This window comes from Phialemonium atrogriseum, assembly GCF_030411735.1.
Source record: "Phialemonium atrogriseum strain 8032-3 unplaced genomic scaffold QBC33scaffold_2, whole genome shotgun sequence".
Lineage (NCBI taxonomy): Eukaryota > Fungi > Ascomycota > Sordariomycetes > Cephalothecales > Cephalothecaceae > Phialemonium > Phialemonium atrogriseum.
This window is the reverse complement of record NW_026848139.1, coordinates 1,050,353-1,069,824: the sequence shown is the minus strand read 5'-3', so window position 1 is coordinate 1,069,824 and position 19,472 is coordinate 1,050,353. Positions and strand designations below refer to the sequence as shown.

Below are 19,472 nucleotides of genomic sequence, written 5' to 3'. Positions count from 1 at the left end.
ACGGAAGGGAGAGGTGGCAGCAGTTTCTGGCCGCGACTTGGGGGAGGTTTTATGTCTTAATGATAATGATCGTGTGATAAGCGGAGGCGCCGGTAGCCACAACAACCAAACAATCCATAGTCTGGCAGACGATACTTCAACCCTCGGAAGAGCCTCACCATCTTTATGACTCCAGAAAGAATTGTGAAGTCGAAAGCCCGTCGTCAACGAGGGCAGGGCTATAAGCTGCTGGCACAGCAGGGCTCTGCTGATTGGCCGATAGAAATTGCGTGCTCTCACGTGACCGCGGCTGTCGAGGAAGTCGGGCGAGCCGAATTGTGTCATTTTCACCACCCATGTCAATCTCTCGCCGCCTCGCGGTCCACGCGTTCTTCACGAAGTTCTAGTTACGGAGAATTTATTCGACCGCCCCATTGCAAGAGGACCGGGACGATGCTTAACTGTAGCCTAATGGTATTGCACGGCCTCAAGCTCTAACCTCAGTTCGAGTTTTCATAACCTTACTAGACCAAATATTGATGATCTGCTCACCGCCCAGATACTCCCTACATATCTTGATCGCGGATAAAGGGCAATTTCCCGCAATGTTCTGGCCAGTCTTCTCTTCCATCAACGCTATTGCATTTCCCGGTTGGTGGAGTTCGTCCCGCCCACACCTCTGCAGTTATTGGGTGTTTGGAATGCAACGTCCCGGGGTCTTCAAACAAGATGCCCCCAAGGACCTGGTCGGAGGGAGAGAGAGATCTTGATAAATCAAGCCGTCCGAGGCTAATAATGACCTGCCGCCGTATCTCCGTCCCTGGAATTGCTGCTGCTCAGGGTAGAGCAGCAGAGTAGAGCAGCAGAGATAACAGTGTCTTCCTACGTTATGCTCTTCTCTACGCATAGAGCTCCTTGACGGGTTCCCTAGATTATTTTGTCGTTGATTTTCTGGCCGCTCGCTTCCAAACTCAAGCATTTAGAGGCTTGCTAGTCGGTTACTCATGTGACTTTTCTTTGGTGTGTTCTCTGTTTGGCTAACGGAGATTGCAGAATCAGGGCTCATCCATGGCAGCCACTTTTGCAAAAGGTCTCCTCGCTTCCTTTCCCCAGTCCAGTCCAGGAGGAGATTACAATACAAGACACTAATTGGCTGGGCAATGGCGTGCATCCATGGTCATGGAACACGCATGGGTATGAAAGCGACAAGCCACGATGGTTAGAGCCGCAACTTTGGCCCACCGCGACGACTGTGACGGTACGGATATGTTGCGCCGAATCTGGGGAGACCCCGCATACAGCGTAGCATGGACCCATCAATCAAACTGACCTGCATGGCCTCCCCTCAACTGTCACACAGCAACATCCCTGACAACACTAGCTAGTCAGAGGACGGAGGGGATCCTCCTGTCCCACCTGCCTTGACTCTTTTCAGGACTGTCCACACCTGCAAATTCTGCAGATGTAACCTTGTTCAGGGGGTTCCGCCCAAGAGGAGCCTTCTCTATTCGACATTGGGAATGAAACGGGGCCAAGGAGACCGAATTGGCCCCAGTAATCGCTGTGCCTCATGTCGATCTAGTGTATGTACGCATGTAGGATGAAATCCAAAAGAGGGAAGGATTCACCCAAGTCGCCACATGGTCAAGTTGGTTTACCGATGAGCACAGACGACCGAACCTGATGGGACCAACCACCGAAGTGTTCCCAAAAGAGGGGAGAACAGGGGAATCTTGGCCTAGACTTTATATTGACAACAGCCCAGTTCCTTGGGATTGGGGGCTGATTATAACTCCCATCTTCCACCCCCCGGATGGGTAAACCTGCCGAACAATAACTTGCCAGCCACGGCATGTATTCCAGCGCAGTGACACCCAGTTGCGTCCGTGCCCTGGCCGTTTCTCGTCTCTCTCATTTCCATATATAGCACGCCCTGTTTTGACATGGTTCATATGGCCCTCTAGGCGTCGTCGACGAGACAATGGCAGACCCGGCGCAGGCGGTACTGTTGGCGCCGGAGAGCGACACTCTCACGCCCCTGCCGGGGGTCCTTCGCTCAGGGCTGAAGGCCGTTGCTGTACTAGCCGCCATTTCTTTCATCTCTTCGGCCCTCGTCTTCTCTTATCTCACCTTTAAACTTGTCCGATGGCACTTCAGATCAACAAACGGGGCAGGCAGTGGCGAACCACAGACGGTCGACCTGGCCCTGGGGCTTGCGGAGCGGCACTTTGGGGGTGGTGACTCTAGGCTCGAACGGCGAAGCACAGACAGGAGGAAACGCGGCTCGCCAAATCAGTTCCTCGTCCTCGTCTACAACCTTCTCCTTTCGGACATGCACCAGGCCTCCTCCTTCTTACTCAGTGCCTCCTGGCTCACTGCGGATAGTATCCAGGTCGGGACAGCAACCTGTGCTGCCCAGGCCTGGTTGGTCTCGACGGGGGATTTGGCCTCGGGCGGGTTCATCTCTGCTATCGCCGTGCATACGTATCTCATAGTTGTGTGGGGATACAAACCGCCGCAGTGGGCACTTTACCTCGCCATTGTTGTTATATGGGTCTTCGTCTACATTATTTCTGCTGCCGGCATCATCGCAACGAAGAACGGCCGCAGCGCTGGAGGCTTCTATGTTCGGGCCGGTGCTTGGGTGGGTGCCAATTCCCTGATTTGGTTCTGGTTTCTGTGACATTTGATGGAGGCTGACTCTCTGTACAGTGCTGGGTCAATATCGAATACGAGACGATCCGGCTCCTCACGCATTATCTCTTCATCTTCATCTCCCTTGCTATAACGACCATACTTTACACCCTTGTCTTTATATCTCTACGCCGTAGTCAGAAACATCCACCCTCTCGGCGTCCTGCCGCTCAACCTCCTCCCGCGCAGCCACCGCTGCGAAGCAAATCGCTGGGATCCAAGACGAGCGTCGACCTGAGCGTCGCAGCGCGCTCTGTGGGTGCCAACCCACCCGCGAGTGGCGACAGCGCCTTGGCACACAGCGGCGGCTATCACCCTGTTTTTCTGATCTATCCGGTCATCTACTTTGTGTGCACGGCTCCCCTGGCTTTCGGTCGTATCGCGACAATGACAGGTGCCAAGATACCGGTGGGTTACTTCTGCGCGGCGGGTGCTCTCATCACCAGCAACGGCTGGCTGGATGTGCTGCTGTGGGGCATTACGAGACGATCGCTCCTCTTCAGCGCTGAAATCGACACCGAAGACTCGGGCCTCTCGACGTTTGCCTTCATGAGGACCCCCCACGAACGGAAGTACGGGAACATGGTCTGGGTTGAGGGGGCTGGCGGCCGCGACGGCGCGGCGGCCGATGAGCCAAAGGACCGCTGGACGCTCGGCTGGGCGAGAAAGTGGATGGGCTGGAGGCGCCTGGGATTCGGCGGCGGGGATCACCGCCGCCGGAGCCGCAACCGGAGCGGCACCCTCGGCCTCGCGCGCAGGCGATCCGATACACACGGCAGCCAGCAGTCGCTTAGGGGCCCGGCAGGGATCAGCGACATGGCGATCCAGATGGACATGGTCACAACGGTGGTTGTCGAGGTTGACAACGGTCGGCAGAAACAGACGACGCCATACGGAGAGACGTCTACATATTCGATGTCGATGAACGATTCGGATAAAGAAGTTCATCAGAGGGTATGAGCCTTTTAGCCCTTGTTGGATTCCTCAACAAGAGGGCTTGGCTAGAAATGGGGCCCTCAGGGGTGATTATGAATGATAGCTGCGTATATAATACCCCTAGATAACTGAAGCATGAATGAACCACGTTAGGATCTCACTCGGCCAGATCACTCTACCTAGTCGGTGGGCATCATTGTATCGAGTGTGCCACGACCACCATAAATCTCATTCGGTGTTAAGGGGATAAGACCATTGCAAATATCGAGTCAGAAAGGGCATTTCAGGAGAGAGGTAGCGATGAACTCGCAACTCCGCAGCTTATCTGAACTCTAGACTTACAGTTCTCTCACGTAATATTGCAATGGCATACCATACTCAACATAGATGTAGTGACTAGTAACCAGGAGCCAGGAGTTACTTAACCCCTATAAGTCTTGGACGTGCAACATTAGAATTCAGTAATCAACCAAGAGAGGGAATTGCACAACGATTCGGGTTTTTGCCTCCTTCTTTTCTTTTTCGTCAACACCAGGAGGCACTTTCTACTGACTCTTACCTACCCTATTACTATTATGCCTGCCACGATGTGCCTCGAGTAAAGATTTGTAAAGATATATTTGTTGGATAGAGTCAAAACAACAGCTGTTTGCCCCACTCATTAGTAGGTGTTGGTGCACAGGCCACAAATGGGAAGCTTGACATCAAGTCTCAGACCCCACCAAAATTTGGAAGTTGATGAACAGAGCTGGATGACCAACATAGACTTGCTTGCCGTACAATGCTTATATTTGCCTTCTCTGCAAGTGCGGCAAAGTGGAGGTTTGCCGATCATGGCATTTGGAACTTTCGGTAGAGACACATTCACATTGGTCATCAATGGTATGCCAATTCTTCTATCTAACCGCAACCTTGAGGGACTAGTTGAGTTGACTGACATGAGACAAAGATGTTGATCGACTGTGGCGCCTCTTTCGCATTGAAATCCTATTGACGGCATTCGCGGCTCTTCTAACACTCCGACTTTACTTCTATTGGACTGAAGGGAATGAGCAATTGGTATTTCTGCCAAAGGCCTACGGATCCGAGGTAAAGGATCTCCTGAAGGCTGAGGCTGTGAGCAAAATTAGCCAGGAGGTCAAAGTCGACAATTCTACAAAGACTAAAGCGCCTCGCCGGATCAAGGGGGAGCGGGCTAAGGATAGTCCTGACATCAAAGCAGACCAGACTGGAAACAGGGAAATACAAGTGCTTGTCTTCTTCTCTTCCATCACAGGGAATACAACCAAGCTCGCAAGGGACTATGGGCGCCGCTTGGAAGGATCCCTGAGGGCATATGTCAAGGGTACCGAATCCCTGTTCCTCAGCCCGCAGGTCTTGGATCTGTCTGAAGTGGACTATGACGAATACTTTACCAACCCACCCAAGATTCAGGGCAGAGGAGGCAGGCCCGCAGACCTCTTTTATGTGTTCCTTGTCCCGAGCTACAACATCGATACAATCAACGACAACCTTCTGGAGCACTTGAAGGACACCCACCATGATTTCCGGATCGATACTTGCCCCCTGTCGACTCTTTTGGGCTACTCAGTTTTTGGATTTGGCGATAGGGAAGGTTGGCCTACGGAAGACGACGGTTTCTGCTTCCAAGCCAAGGAGGTCGATAAATGGATGGCAAAACTGACCGGTCGGAAGAGGGCCTATCCGTTAGGAATGGGTGATTTGAAAACTGACGGGCTCAGGAGACTCGAAGAATGGAATCAGGGGTTGACTGAAGTCCTCGACTTCGTGGTTGAAACCGGAAGTCTTGGAGACGGAGTTGCCGGATCAGGTGACGCCGTTGAGAGTGACGATGAAGGGGATGTTGATGATGACGACGGAGAGGTAGCCATGGAAGATTCTCCGAATGTACAAAGTTCGAGGAAGTCGAAGAAGCAGGACGACATCGAGGACGTTGAAGACCTTGGCCGTATTATCCAGACCTCGCAAGGTTCGGAAGCCAACGACACCCAGGTCCAGGCTGGTGCGCCCATCGCCGTTGACTTCACCACGTACGGGAAGAGACCGTCTAAGAAGCTAACGGCTGTAGCCGCTAAGGAGATGGTGCCAAAAAACTCGCCGACCTACAACGCCCTGACCAAGCAAGGCTACTCGATTGTGGGCTCTCACTCAGGGGTTAAAATCTGCCGCTGGACAAAGTCAGCCCTCCGCGGTCGAGGTTCGTGCTACAAGTTTTCCTTCTATGGGATCAACTCGCACCAGTGCATGGAGACCACGCCGTCCCTGTCATGCTCGAACAAGTGCGTCTTCTGCTGGCGGCACGGGACCAACCCCGTCGGCACGTCCTGGCGATGGGTAGTTGACCCGCCGCAGCTGATCTTCGACGGCGTGCGGGAGAACCACTACAAGAAGATCCGGATGATGCGCGGCGTCCCCGGCGTGCGGGCCGAGCGGTTCGCCGAGGCGATGCGCATCCGGCACTGCGCGCTGTCGCTGGTGGGTGAGCCCATCTTCTACCCGCACATCAACGAGTTCCTCGGGATGCTGCACGGCGACCGCATCAGCTCGTTCCTGGTCTGCAACGCGCAGCACCCGGACCAGCTCGCCGCGCTGGGCCACGTCACGCAGCTGTACGTCAGCATCGACGCCTCCAACAAGGAGTCGCTCCGCAAGATCGACCGGCCGCTGCACCGCGACTTCTGGGAGCGCTTCCTGCGCTGCATGGACATACTGAGGGAGCGGCGCTTCATGCAGCGGACCGTCTTCCGGCTCACGCTGGTCAAGGGCTTCAACATCGAGGACGAGGCCGAGGGGTACGCCGACCTGGTCGAGAGGGGCCTCCCCTGCTTCGTCGAGGTCAAGGGGGTGACGTACTGCGGGACCTCGACCTCGGCGGGCGCGGGGCTGACCATGTCCAACGTGCCCTTCTACGCCGAGGTGTGCGACTTTGTGGCGGCGCTGGAGAAGGCGCTCCGCCGGCGGGGGCTGGCCTACGGCATCGCCGCCGAGCACGCCCACAGCTGCTGCATCCTGATCGCGAGCGAGAGGTTCAGGGTCGCCGGGAAGTGGCACACCCTGATCGACTACGACAGGTTCTTCGAGCTGCTCGAGGAAAAGGGCGCGCACGGGGACTTCTCGCCCGAGGACTACATGGGCCCCGAGACCCCCGAGTGGGCGACTTGGGGGAGAGGGGGGTTCGACCCGAGGGATCAGAGGGTGGACAGGAAAGGCAGGCCTATTGAGATCTAGGTAGTTGAATGGCTCCTGTTGAGTACTGGTATAAAAATATATAGTCAGTCAGCCTGCCATCTAAAGGGGGCTGTTTCAAAATTGCGAGGCTTGAATAGAGGCGCTAGGCATAACCTGGGGCCTGGAGGTGCCATCCAAGTTATGTGATGTAGTCCTTTCTTCTCCCATACATATCCAATGATATCAAGAGGGAACAACGAGCACTAGGAATTGAAATCGTGCACTGGACTCTGGGGTCTAGTGTTGATCTATCCTTGCGCCATTTTTTCCCGCGGTTGTTAATGCATCCGTTCGGGAATCCGTTATGTACAGTATTGTTTTACATGCCTCTGTCCTGGCACTTCAGGTCCCATGCGGAAGTGAACTAATGTACAGTCGGCAAAAGCCTGCAAAGGTCATGAGAAATGAGGCCACGCCAGTATGACCAGAAGCCATTGGCTGGTTTGGGGTTGGTCGAGAGGATGTATTAGAGAGGAGGGGTATGCCGGATGGGGGACATCAGGTTCTCAGTCAACAGCCGAATAATGTGTGGCCCTCAGGGGATCTGGGTCGCATCTAGGCTCCGGGAGTGGCGTCCGGCGGGCACGAAGGTGACCGGAGGGTTCGGCAAACGGTGGGAAATATGACGCCTAGTCAAGGCCAACCGTGGGCATTCCAGGCATTCCACCCATCTCACGCATCATGTCGTTCATGTCGTTCATGTCAACTCCGCCGCCACCGCCAGTGTAGCTGCCAATCTTAAGAGTACCATCATACGCAATCATCTCGGCCAAGACGTCGAGGATCGGCTGCCACAGGATTAGGGACGGGGTCTGGCCTTCCGGATACGGTCCTATCTTACCTTGGACACAGTCTTGTCGTAAATTGAAATGAGGTCCCCCGGGGTAGGGTAAACCTTGAGGGCCTTATAGAAGGCAAGTGCCGCTTCGAGGCCATTCGCAGCTGTTGGTGGTTATATTAGCATGGCCCGGACAGGACGGGGGCAATTCCACTGGAGGGAGCAGCGCTTACGATCAGCACCCAAAACCTCGCCAGCCTGGACCTGCTCAAGGAAGTAGGCTTCTTTCTCCTCAGAGTTTGAAGGAAAGCCCTCTTCCTTAGCCTGATCGACAGCTAGCCGGATGGCCCGTCTCTGATTCACAGCATCAGCTTCGGCAGCCTCTTTCTCGGCGCGGGCTTGTTGTCTCTCGTTCCGGCGCAGGTTTCGGCGGAAATCGGCATGGCTTCGTCGGCGATAATCAAAGTACACAGCATAAGCTAGAAGATGTGGCATTAGCTTCATAATCGTCATGACCAGTTAGTAAAAACTAGCTTGAGGCTCAATCGTACCAAGCGCGCCTGTCGCGAGAGCAGCAACTGTGGCTGTGGCAACAACAGTGGTTTGCGACATCTTGTGAACTCAGCACAGTTAAGGTATTAAATAACCGCAGGCAACTGGAGGCAGGATGTGAAGACGCCTTGTGTAGGGGATGAGATCAAGGAGATAGATTGCCGGCTGTCGCACGAAAGCAGGATGAAGCTGGTCCAGCAAGAGCTCCGTAAGTAATTTTTTGTTCCTCCTTATCGGCTTATCCAAGCCAAGGGGAGGGTGCACGGACCATGAGGCTGAACCTCCCCTGGCTGTTAGCCGGGTGTTGCATGTGTGGAGGTATGTAGTCAACGTTGTTGCATCTCCCTCCCTCTCTATTATGCGAAACCTATTTATCATCCTCAAACATTCTTGTTTCCAATGAATGAATTCCACATTGCCATTAGGCCAAGAAACTTAATGTGTGGTGTTTGCGACATTCTCCTAGCAATCCTCGCCTAATCAACTTGCGTCATGTCCGAAGAACGGAGCAAGGTATCGCTCCGTAGCGGGCCTAAAAGGAAGGGTCGCCCAACCATCAGCGCACCGAGACAGATCTCAAATCCAATCCTTCAGAATAATAGCCCTCCTCGTGGTGGCGGTGGTGGTGGTGGTGGTCGATCGGGACCAGACCCTTCTGAGGCCCCCGCCCGAAGAGCTCGACCTCGCCCCCAGAATAGTGGAAAGGTATGTTTGTCGCTCGGTGCATTGCCTATAATCATGTCACTAAACTCCTCGGTAGACCTCCGATCTTGTCAAGCGGCGCTACTCCAGCCGCTTCAATAACTTGCCGAGTGACTTCGACCCTACAGCGCCCCCTGTTCCCTCGCTGCCGAACGTCGATAAATACGAGACTTCTAGAGACCGGAGGGGCGCTCCCCCTTCCCGGGGAGGTGCTGGGGTTCCACCAGTTGATATTAAGGCACTGCGTGACCAGAAGCTGGCTGCGGACCAATGTGAGCTCCTAGTCCGAAGATTTGGCTCGGCGGGCCTGGCTGACTTGACTCGAAAACAGATGTTGCTACCATCCTCTGCGATTCTACCGAAGATGAAATACGTGAATACGAGATCTCGTTGCGGAAGCTCAAGAGCCGTGCGTCGAACGATTTGCAGCAGAATGTCTACCAAAACAGAACCCAGTTCATCAAGATCAGCAAGGAGGCGGAGAAGCTGAAGAGCGAGATGCGTGCTCTGAAAAACCTCATGTCAGAGTTGAAGGCCAATACCACGGCCCTCCGGTCGGCCGCAAACGACACCGACTCGTCGAACTTTAACGGGGAGTTCTCCACCGGGCTTAGCAAACGAGACAAACGGAGCTCTGTTGCTGACCGAACAGCCTTGTGGAGCTCACAGATGCAGGTTAGTTGATCCCGACGCCTGCTAGGGTTTAGTGGTTTACAATGCTCATCCAAATCTACCACAGGCCCTGTATAAGAACGTTGAGGGATCGCAGAAGTTCCTACCAAATTTACAAGGCCGCCATGTCGTTCAGAATGCCGGCCCCTGGGTCGAATTGGACAATGCCACCTACAGGTCTAGGCGGGCAATGCAGATCTTCCTCCTTAATGACCACCTGCTGATTGCATCCCGGAAGAAGCGAAAGGCGGATGGCCCCGGTTCTGATGCACGGGGGCCTATGCTGAAACTGGTGGCCGACCGCTGCTGGCACCTCTTAGATGTCGAAGTTGTTGACATGGCTGGCACGAGCGAGACTTCGGGGGCGAGAAACAAGCTTGCCGACGCCATCATGGTCAGAGGCGGTGGCCGCGAGTCGTTCATCTACAGGACAGAGAAGGCAGAAGACACAGAAAAGGGAGCCCTGATCCTCAACATCCGGAAGACTGTGGAAGAGCTGCGCCGGACATTGCAGTCGGAACGAGAAGCTAACAACAAGGCGAAGGAGACGATCAATTATTTCGCTTCACGAGATCCGGGATTGCTCCAGAAGACGGAGCTTCTAGAAACCTTGTCCGATATCAAGGACATGCTGATAGAAGTGGATGGGAAGCAGCAGAATCTGCGATGGGTGGAGAGCCAAATGGACGAGCTAGACATCGATATCGCTCTCCAACGCATCGAACCGGCAGTTGCCCGGGTCGAGAAGATGAGAGGCCTTGCGTTTGGGCTGAAGAATAACGCCATCGCACAGGATTTCATATCTTTCAAGGTCGATGAGAGATGCACCAAGTTGGCCACGCTCCTCACGCGCGACCTCATCGACGCGCATAAAGAACAGAAGAAGACGAAGCGAAACGTCTCCTGGCTGACTAGGCTGGGATTCGAGGACAGTGCTAGAGAAGGCTATCTCGGGGCCCGAAGCGACCTTATCCAGAAGCGATCCAGGTGAGGATCCATACTCTTCAATCTACCGGCGACTCTTTTACTGACAGCAGCATCAGGCAGTGTATTTTCCAGGGTGATCTTCACCTTTACATCTGGGAGTTGTCGTTCGTATACTTTACCATTATTCGGAACACGGTCAGTTGCTTTCAAAGCTGTTTCCCGCCGCCAATGATGAGTGCCTGCGTCAAATGGGCAAAGGAAGAGGTCGACGCGTTCAACACCATCCTGGCTCGGCAGCTGAGCAGTACCGAGGAGGGAGGTGAAGTGTGGATGCTGTGCGTCAACAGAGCGAAGGAACATGGCAAAATGATGTCCGAGGTCGGGCTCGACTTCCGCAGTCTCGTTGGAGAGAACTTGAAGGCTTAGGTGAATGGGATCACGCCTGTTGGACTGGGTCACTTCTGAGGAAGGACAGCTCCGGGGTTTCTAAATGGTTGTATGGTAGCGAGCTAATGAGATATTGAGCACGAGAATTTGTATTCCGACTTTCTAGTAGTGAAATTCTGATGCTCAGACACTCGACTCAGACGCCAACCACAGATGGGATTTAGGTGGTTGCAAAAGGCAGGCATCATTAGGTAAGCGAGGGGACGAGCCGCCGCCGCCGCAATTTCAGCAATTGGTACCCTTGCCTTGTGCATCCCGTCCGTAACCCAAGCCCAAACCAACTTCTACGAGGTCGGACCTTGATGACATTTGATATACCCCTTGTGTTGTACTGCGCAGATTCGGACGGCATCTACTCCGCCGCTTGAGATTGTTCGCCCGGATTTACTTGACATCACTGGAATTTGACTGCCTCACCTATCGCGCCTACCTCTCACCCCGAACCTGACCCGCCGCTCAGGAAACAACGTCATTACCCAGAGCACCGCCGACGATTCAATCGACAAAATTACGGCCAATCCATTCGATCGGCTTTCAAGGACCGCAGAGCTGCACGGCGTTTGCAATAGCTCTGTGAATTTCTCGCCATGGATACGAACATGGAGGATGTCGGGCGAGTCCCCGCAGACGTGTCACCGCTCCCCGCCCTCGAACCCACCACCATTCCCACCCTGGACGGCTGGATCGAGAGCCTCATGAGCTGCAAGCAGCTGGCCGAGTCCGACGTGCAGAGGCTGTGCGATAAGGTCCGTACGGCTTCCAATCCCACGCGATCCCCCCCCCATAACAGACACGGCTTTGGCTTGCGTACCGCGCGCGGTGCACCTGGTCGTCGCGTCAAGTCACCCCCATCCGGTGGGTATGCTATTTGCTGCTTGCTGACATGCCTTTCTCACGCAGGCGAGGGAAGTCCTCCAGGATGAGTCCAACGTCCAACCCGTCGTAAGTTTGAAGACTCAATCGCGGGCCCTCATTTATCATCGCGCTTACGCTGCCCCTTCCAGAAATGCCCCGTGACGGTGTGCGGCGACATCCACGGCCAGTTTCACGACCTCATGGAACTATTCAAGATTGGTGGACCGAACCCTGATACCAACTACCTCTTCATGGGTGCGTATTTTGATTTTGGACGGGGCGCATATGCCGATTGTTTGTGTTAATGATGGTGGTAGGCGATTACGTCGACAGAGGCTATTATTCCGTCGAGACAGTGACCCTCCTTGTGGCCCTCAAGATCCGATACCCTCAACGGATCACTATCCTGCGCGGCAACCACGAGTCGCGGCAAATCACCCAGGTATACGGCTTCTACGACGAGTGTCTCCGGAAGTATGGCAACGCGAACGTCTGGAAGTACTTCACCGACCTCTTCGACTATCTTCCTCTCACAGCCCTCATCGACAACCAGATCTTCTGCCTCCACGGCGGCCTCTCCCCGAGCATCGACACGTTGGATAATATTCGTGCTCTCGATAGAATCCAAGAAGTTCCTCATGAAGGACCCATGTGCGACCTTCTGTGGTCCGACCCCGACGACAGGTGCGGTTGGGGTATCTCGCCCCGAGGTGCTGGGTACACCTTTGGGCAAGATATTTCCGAGGCGTTCAACCATAACAATGGCTTGACACTCATAGCTCGCGCTCATCAGCTCGTCATGGAAGGGTACAACTGGTCGCAGGATAGGAACGTGGTGACCATATTCTCTGGTACAGCTCTTCCCCCGCCCCCCAGCCCGTTCTCCTCTGGCAAGCTCTAACACGGGGACAGCTCCGAATTACTGCTACAGGTGCGGTAACCAGGCCGCCATCATGGAAATCGACGAGCATCTGAAATACACCTTGTGAGTTTAGCCTTGTTGCTAGCCTAGCTCTGATGCCGCCGCCAAAGAAGCTAACCCCTGGGTCTAGCTTGCAATTTGACCCTTGTCCAAGGGCTGGCGAACCTATGGTCTCTAGACGTAAGTGACACCATGAAACCGAGACGAAGACGCGGAATCCGGCTAACAGTTGGACTAGGCACTCCCGACTATTTCCTCTGATTACATGCGGTCTTCTCTATCTTTTCCCCGTTGCAAGACCCGGGATTGGTGGTGGCCGGCCACAATGTGCCACGACATATGGGGCTCTGCATCTATCTGCGCGCGCAGTCTTTGGAGAGATGGACTGGGACCGTGGTTGATGTACGAGTAATGTCTTGGTACGCCCAAATTGTGACGTCTTTTCCAGGTCTGGCTGGGAGACGGCACAAATCAGAGGGTCTAACAAGAAGAAGAAAATAGGACAGCGCGGGGTCGCTTAAGAATCACGTCGTTGACAAATATTAGAATCGTGCCATAGATGAGGCTATCAAGAAGCCCTTGCCAGTGCTGTAATTATGCCCCGGGTCAGACTGGTCACAAACTGCACGATGTGAGAACCTGGAGGAACCTAAGTGAGGATAATCCGGAAGAATAATAATGTAAACGCACGTCATCGGCGTTTCTAAACGATCCGGGCTTCAACTGACGCCGGTAAGTTCCATTATCAGGAGCCGCGCATACCTAACCTCAGTGCTCCCTGTACCTATTCTTGATTATGTGGTACCTATATGCTACGTATCTATGGTCTACTCGTTCTCAGGTATCTAAGCTAACATTCCATGCCACTTTATCCAACGACCGAGGTATTTAACACAAAATACACCGATACTCCAAGATATTCTAAAATGATTCAGTAGGGGGTGGGGAGTACCGCCGAACAAGCTAACACTGGTGAAAAGCCTGGCAATGCAAGGAGCTGGCTGGTGTCATCCTCTAGATTATACCCAACCATGCTCAAAAGACAACAAGAAAATAGATATAAGAAGAGAAACCAAATAATGTTCCTCAAGAAACCCGCACTTCTACCTACTACCCGCAGTGCCCAGCTCAAAATCAGGCCCAGGGCCCGGGTGCGCAAGATCCGAAGTCGACAACTCCTTCCTCGCCCTCTCGGCCCACGCCGACTCATCCCCGACGTCGTCGCCGCTGTCGGCGGCGCCGCGGCCGGCGCCGGCGGCGTAGTGGCCCGGGGCGGAGCTGCCGTTGGGGACGTGGAAGCGGCGGTCGAAGCGGGAGGCGGCGTAGGTGAAGACGACGACGAGCTCGATGCCGAAGTTGAAGACGTAGTAGCAGGCGCGGTGGTGGAACCAGGCCGGGTGCGAGGCGGGCCGGACGTCGAAGGCGACGCCGGCGCGGAAGCACGCGCCGAGGGCGAGGAGCGTCGCGGTGAAGAGGAGGAGGTACAGCTTGGTGGATAGGCGGCCGCGGCCGAAGTTCTCGGCCGGGGTGCGGCGCTGCGGCCAGAGGGCGGCTAGGAGGGAGAGGGGGATGGGGAGGAAGGCGAGCACGGCGAGGAAGGTGACGCTGAAGAGCTGGACTTGGCGGTCCTTGGTGCGGGCGCCGGGGGAGAGGGTGAAGAACATGTGCACTGAGGCGGTGATGACCATGACCAGCAGGGCGATGACAGAGAAGAGCAGGGTGCGGAAGGCAAGGGTGACGGGGCGGCGCCAGCCGAAGGAGGGCTGGTAGGCCCGCACCATGCGCTGGGTGAAGAGGAGGTTGACGACGAAGAGCAGCAGCACGCCGGCCTGGGTGAAGACGTTGGCGGCGATAGCGACGTTGGTGTTGGTCGGGTGGGTCGCCCAGGCGATGCGCATCGCCAGGGCGGTGATCCGGGCCATGCAGAAGCCGAATAGCAGCCCCGAGAAGACGAACTTGTGGCCACGCCTCCGGTTGATCTGGAAGATGGTCATATTCGTCGCCGCGGCGCACACGAAGATGAACAGGAGGACCGCCGAGATGGGCACGTCTACCGAGACGGTCGGTAGGCCCCCTAACTGGGCGGTTTGTGGTAGGTATGGTGGGCCTTGAGGCATCTGTGTAGAGAGAGAGAGTTTAGCCCTGACATCACTACATCATGCCTCGTGCTGGCTCTGCCAAAGAGTGTTGCACTGGTATATCTGCTCAACTCGGAGTGCTTGGGTGGGTGACCATACCTGTGGGCTACTCGCCCCTCCTGGGGGGACTGCGTCTGACATGGTTGGAACGACGGACGACTTGGTGTTTGAAACTTGAATAAAGTTCTCTCTTGATCGCTGATGTAGGCCACTTGAGTTCACGGGTTTCCATAGAAGAAACCTACATCAATTGGTGTCTCTTCCCAGTAGCATTAATCGTCGTCCCAAGTCGAGGCGCGAGATGGGTTGGCACATATGTATATACGGCCAGAACAGAATGGGTGAGACATCTGAGAGAAGCTCCATCTTGATGCCCATCAATCTATGATTTACCTCTAAGTCGGTTTCTAGTCAGGGTTATTGAATCAAATGAGGCATGGTTCCAAAGAATTAGCCCGCCTGCGAGTCGCTACGACAGGGGTGTCGGAGCACCGCGACGCCGTTGGCCATGCTTTCGGATGGCCCCGTCGGTGTTTCTAAGCGCGAACCTCCGACCAGCGAACCTTGGACGGGCTTGGGAGCGGCCTCGACAATTCGGAAGCTCCGAGAGCAGCGCCAAGTGCGATCCCGGCTTACTTTGGTTACCTTCCAAATGCTGGCACCACTGACTCCCTACTAAGGTCTGGAGGCTCTTTTTTACAGAAGAGAGTTCCGATGACCGATGCATCTCGGACTGAGATCAAACAATTGGTCCGCGCGAAGCAGAAAGAAAGGGGGGAGTAGAAGACAAGCCTGTTGAAGCCGTATATGTCTTTTGTTTCCAGTCTTTTCTTTCCACCCTCTCTTTCTCATGCTCTCGATGTTGCTCCGGGAAAGCAGTGCATGACGGCCTCTCTACCTATTCCTCCCAATGCTGCCCTCTGTATGCTCAGCTCGGGGCCCAATCATACCAACTTCAGACATGTGCACATGGGAAGCTGTGACGGGCGTTGGTGCCCACGATCACAGACCGATGGACACTTTAGGTAGGTATTGCCCAGCGGCTAGGTAGGTTTGGTATCGTTTATGTTCTCCCAGTTTGTATCTGCGCTGAGCCTCTTCGTGGACAGCCCATCCAAGTCGAAGTCAATCACAAGCAGTACATCGCAAAGAGGTGAGTACCTATTTGGGTAGGTAGGTAGGTAGTTGGTCTTGAACATCCCAACCATGGAACCTTTGTATCAGTTTGTTACTGTGCAACCTTTTTTTAACCTCCCTTCCACCTACAAATGTCCTTGGCGTTACGTGACCCATTGTCTGACCAGGAGATCTCCCTAACCCTTATTCCTAACTCTCGTTAGGTAGTTTCTCTATTGGCCAGCGTGCCCCCGATCCTTGAAACGGCGTTAGGGTCCCAAGCAAAGATTGTTTGCCCTCGTGCTCACGGTCCTATATTCCCACCAAGAACGGTGTGGCGGACGAGGGGTTATACAGTAAAGTTGATGGATTGACCCCCTCGGGGAAAGTTTGTCGGATACTCTCTTCGTTAACCCGAATTTCTCTCACCTTCATGCTCGCTGATCGTAGCACCCATTGACATCTTACGAAATGCCAACGAAGCCAGGCCAACTTCTTCTCGAGGGATATACCTCAGCACAGCGCTCGGCCGTGTCTGATGTGATCGACCTTTCTCCCTTGATGAACTTGTCAGCATTATTATGCGATTCGAAGATCCGGGGTGGTCTTGAGCAGCCGGGAAGAGCGCCAGACGTGCTACAACTACAGAGGCCATCCCATTCGACAGGCTAAATTCATGCGAGCACTGCCATCGGTTTGCTTGAACTTCTGTCGAAAAACGTGTGAGCAACTACTGGGCGAGGAGAATCCGGGGGTGGGGCCTTCGACTCCAAGTGCCAAAGTAAGGGGGGTCGTGCAGATCGTGGAGGGCTCAGCCTCGATGCAATTCGCTGTCAGAGCCTCAGAGGCGGCTCAACCTCGAGTTATGGGAGGGGTGAGATCTGGCACCTGGTTGCGATCCCAGCACGATGCAACCCAGATCTGTGTAAACCATGCACTGGGCGGGGTGGACGTGCCTTCCCATCCACTTCATCTATCTCTCCATGCCCTGGGATTTTGCCGGCACTGTCCAGCAGGTTTGGTAGAGCGGCGCAGCGGTTCGGGATGAACTTCCGTCGTTGCAAGTTGCGGCCATTTAGATACTGTTGCTGATTGCGACAGTTGCACCAGTGGCTCCCTGGGCGGGTGGTGATGGGATAGCCCGGGTCGAGCAAGGAGCCCCTTGTGACAGTTGATCTTCCAACTATGGTTCTGTCTTTAGAGACCGAACTTGGATTTCTCGAGGGCCGGATAGAGAGACGAGGGCACGGGCCTCCAGTGCTTGCCAGCGATCTGATAACCATGTGTGTCAGGACGTGGTCGGGATCTGCCTGGCGCCGCCTGGCGCCAAAGGCCCAACCTAAAAAAAACATCCCGTACACAAGAACAGAAAGTGAGTTTTGTGGTAGGAGAGCCCGTTGGTCGACAGTGGATGCTCAGACCGCCGACCGACAAACAAGGTACAAGTACATGCGTACATACGGATTACATGGTGATGCTTTGCATGAAGATTGAAGAGGGGTCGCATACTAGTTTAATCGCAATCCATGCGATGGAAAATTGCCTCCAAAGCCTCGCTATACCTGCTATCAATATACACGGATTAGACGACAAATATTCCCATCTGGCTTGCGATTCAAATCACGGTGAGTCTGAGGGAAGTGGGATGGGGTATGAGAAATTGGGAGTGGCAAGCCAACCTGGAAGCCAACTGGAATGGAAGTCAACGGGGAGTGGACGTGCGTCCAAGCGCCCCACACTAGGTACCTTGTGTCTATCCATGTCGCAATTACAAACGAAACACTCTTGATCAGCGTGTCATGGCAATCTGAAGGGACGCTCAGCCTTGGGATATGGGATTGTGGACGGACAGGATTATTTGTAAAGCCATTGGACCGGATTACCATGACCTTACTTGTTTGTCACCTTCCCATGACTTGCACTCTGAACTAGAGGCTCATCAGCCTCCATCAGGTTCCTCTGGCAACTTCGGATCTTCCCTTCTACCGCAGGAGGATACCAAACACTAGGAATCGCATTAGCGAGTCGATAACGCTGGGACCCTGCCCAATATTCCGAAGGAACCTTTAACATTCTCTCCTACAATCCAGCAGCTCCATTGCTTTTTTTGTGACCAAGTTCATATGACGGATGCTGCATGCAAGACGAACGTAAATAACTACCGATATATACTGCTGATTGCCCTCCTTCGGCGGCTATTCTTGCTTCCAAATATATCTCTCACGAAAGAGTGGACAAGCAGGCGAGCCGTGTTTGGTTCTTTATTGGCGGCCCTTTACCTGTAGCGCACGCGCAATCTGGCGTCGGATTGGGAAACTGGCCCTCAACTTGCGGGATGCTGGCCAGTCATGGCATTCTGCCGGCGCTTATATATATTGACCTGCTTCTTTTTCTGGAAATAGACCGCATATTGCGGCATTCAAGCCGTCTGTCGCTGCCACGAAGTTACCTAGACGCGCATCTGCCGGAAGAGTGGTGAGAATGGAATATGAAGTCCCGTTTCTTCTCTTCTCAAGTCGGTAGACTCCAGGGACACTCCGAGAGGACAGAGGTGGATCCTTTGCTGTCATGGTAGGTACCTACCCATTTTGGGCAGGGACAGGGTTCTGCGAGTAAAATGAAACTAGCCCAGCCAATGGGCGACCTGAAACGCGCTGCCCAGTTGCCTGGAGCTTGTTAGTTCATGCTTGCTCAGAACCCACTGCAAAGTAAAGGCCGAAGCGATATGAGACTGCGCAACCCAGTTCAGCTCTCCAGAGTTCGCATTCCGACAAAAACACGTTGTGGCTGTCGGCTGAAAATATTGGTACTCGGGAATATTGCCGCCCTGACGAAGATCAACTAAGCCACTGGCGCACGGCGGAACATAGCGTGCAGGTGCCAGCCACTTGATTATCCAGATCAGGGTGTTGTAATTTGCACATGTACCTATGTATGTACTTATACATGGAGAGGTACCGATTGTGGGGCCTCTGTTCACCCAACCCAACCCAGGAAAACAAAACAGAAATGATCTCACGCTCTGATCCGGCATCTCCCTTCTAACATGAATGATTCTCAATCAATAACGGAATGGGTAGTATAGCATTGATCCCAAGAACCAACAAAGTAATTCAAGCAATCAAGCATGCAAAAAAGCGGTATTGCGTCGTTCCTCCGCTCATGCTTAGCAACAGACGGCCCCCTGACTGAATCCCTGCAGTTTAATTAGGGTTTGTGTTAGTGCGGCCGGCCCTGGAGTTCTCCTGGATCGCCCCTTCCCGCCTTACCCACCCCCCAACTCCCCAATCCATTTCCCGCCCAGATGTTCGCCAGTCTCTTTTCCAAAATAATTCACCAGGCACCATCGATTCCATTCCTTCGGTCCGTCACTCGTTTCGTTCCATTTCTCGTTTCGCCTGGGTAGCTTCCGGCCCAGAAGGTTGAGGTGTTTGTCTCTTTCTCTTTTGACTTGCTTGTGCCGTCGCCGTACCTGCCTAAGCACCTGCAAAGACTTTGACTGCTG

At 54.1% G+C, this 19,472-nt stretch overlaps 4 protein-coding genes across 4 annotated transcripts; 2 read left to right on the top strand and 2 right to left on the bottom strand.

Moving 5' to 3' along the window:
- Window positions 1–1,960: 1,960 nt before the first annotated feature.
- On the top strand, window positions 1,961–6,858 carry QBC33DRAFT_444383 (uncharacterized protein; the record flags this gene model as incomplete). The annotated part of the gene is made up of 4 exons (XM_060424269.1): window positions 1,961–2,623; window positions 2,692–3,590; window positions 4,224–4,231; window positions 4,553–6,858. The coding sequence occupies 4 exons, from the start codon at window positions 1,961–1,963 to the stop codon at window positions 6,856–6,858; spliced, it is 3,876 nt and encodes a 1,291-aa protein (XP_060287858.1).
- Window positions 6,859–7,487: 629 nt separating this feature from the next.
- Window positions 7,488–8,380, bottom strand: QBC33DRAFT_615854 (MAS20 protein import receptor; the record flags this gene model as incomplete). Its single annotated transcript, XM_060432645.1, has 4 exons — window positions 8,188–8,380; window positions 7,870–8,115; window positions 7,700–7,800; window positions 7,488–7,670 (listed from the first exon to the last, which is right to left on the bottom strand). The coding sequence occupies exons 1-4, from the start codon at window positions 8,246–8,248 to the stop codon at window positions 7,488–7,490; spliced, it is 591 nt and encodes a 196-aa protein (XP_060287857.1). The 5' UTR covers window positions 8,249–8,380.
- A 300-nt stretch (window positions 8,381–8,680) lies between these two features.
- On the top strand, window positions 8,681–12,901 carry QBC33DRAFT_575565 (serine/threonine-protein phosphatase pp2a catalytic subunit; the record flags this gene model as incomplete). Its single annotated transcript, XM_060430842.1, has 12 exons — window positions 8,681–8,807; window positions 8,838–8,893; window positions 8,949–9,162; window positions 9,222–9,565; window positions 9,630–10,549; window positions 10,606–10,891; window positions 11,506–11,682; window positions 11,837–11,878; window positions 11,941–12,046; window positions 12,109–12,642; window positions 12,704–12,776; window positions 12,844–12,901. 12 exons carry the CDS (start codon window positions 8,681–8,683, stop codon window positions 12,899–12,901), a joined length of 2,937 nt encoding a protein of 978 aa, XP_060287856.1.
- A 477-nt stretch (window positions 12,902–13,378) lies between these two features.
- Window positions 13,379–15,107, bottom strand: QBC33DRAFT_565790 (uncharacterized protein). The gene has a single exon (XM_060430430.1). It carries the CDS (start codon window positions 14,828–14,830, stop codon window positions 13,817–13,819), a length of 1,014 nt encoding a protein of 337 aa, XP_060287855.1. The 5' UTR covers window positions 14,831–15,107; the 3' UTR covers window positions 13,379–13,816.
- Between the last annotated feature and the right edge of the window lie 4,365 nt (window positions 15,108–19,472).

Excerpts from the sequence above, each read along its gene's own strand:
- QBC33DRAFT_565790 (XM_060430430.1), bottom strand. The coding sequence starts at position 14,830 with ATGCCTCAAGGCCCACCATACCTACCACAAACCGCCCAGTTAGGGGGC.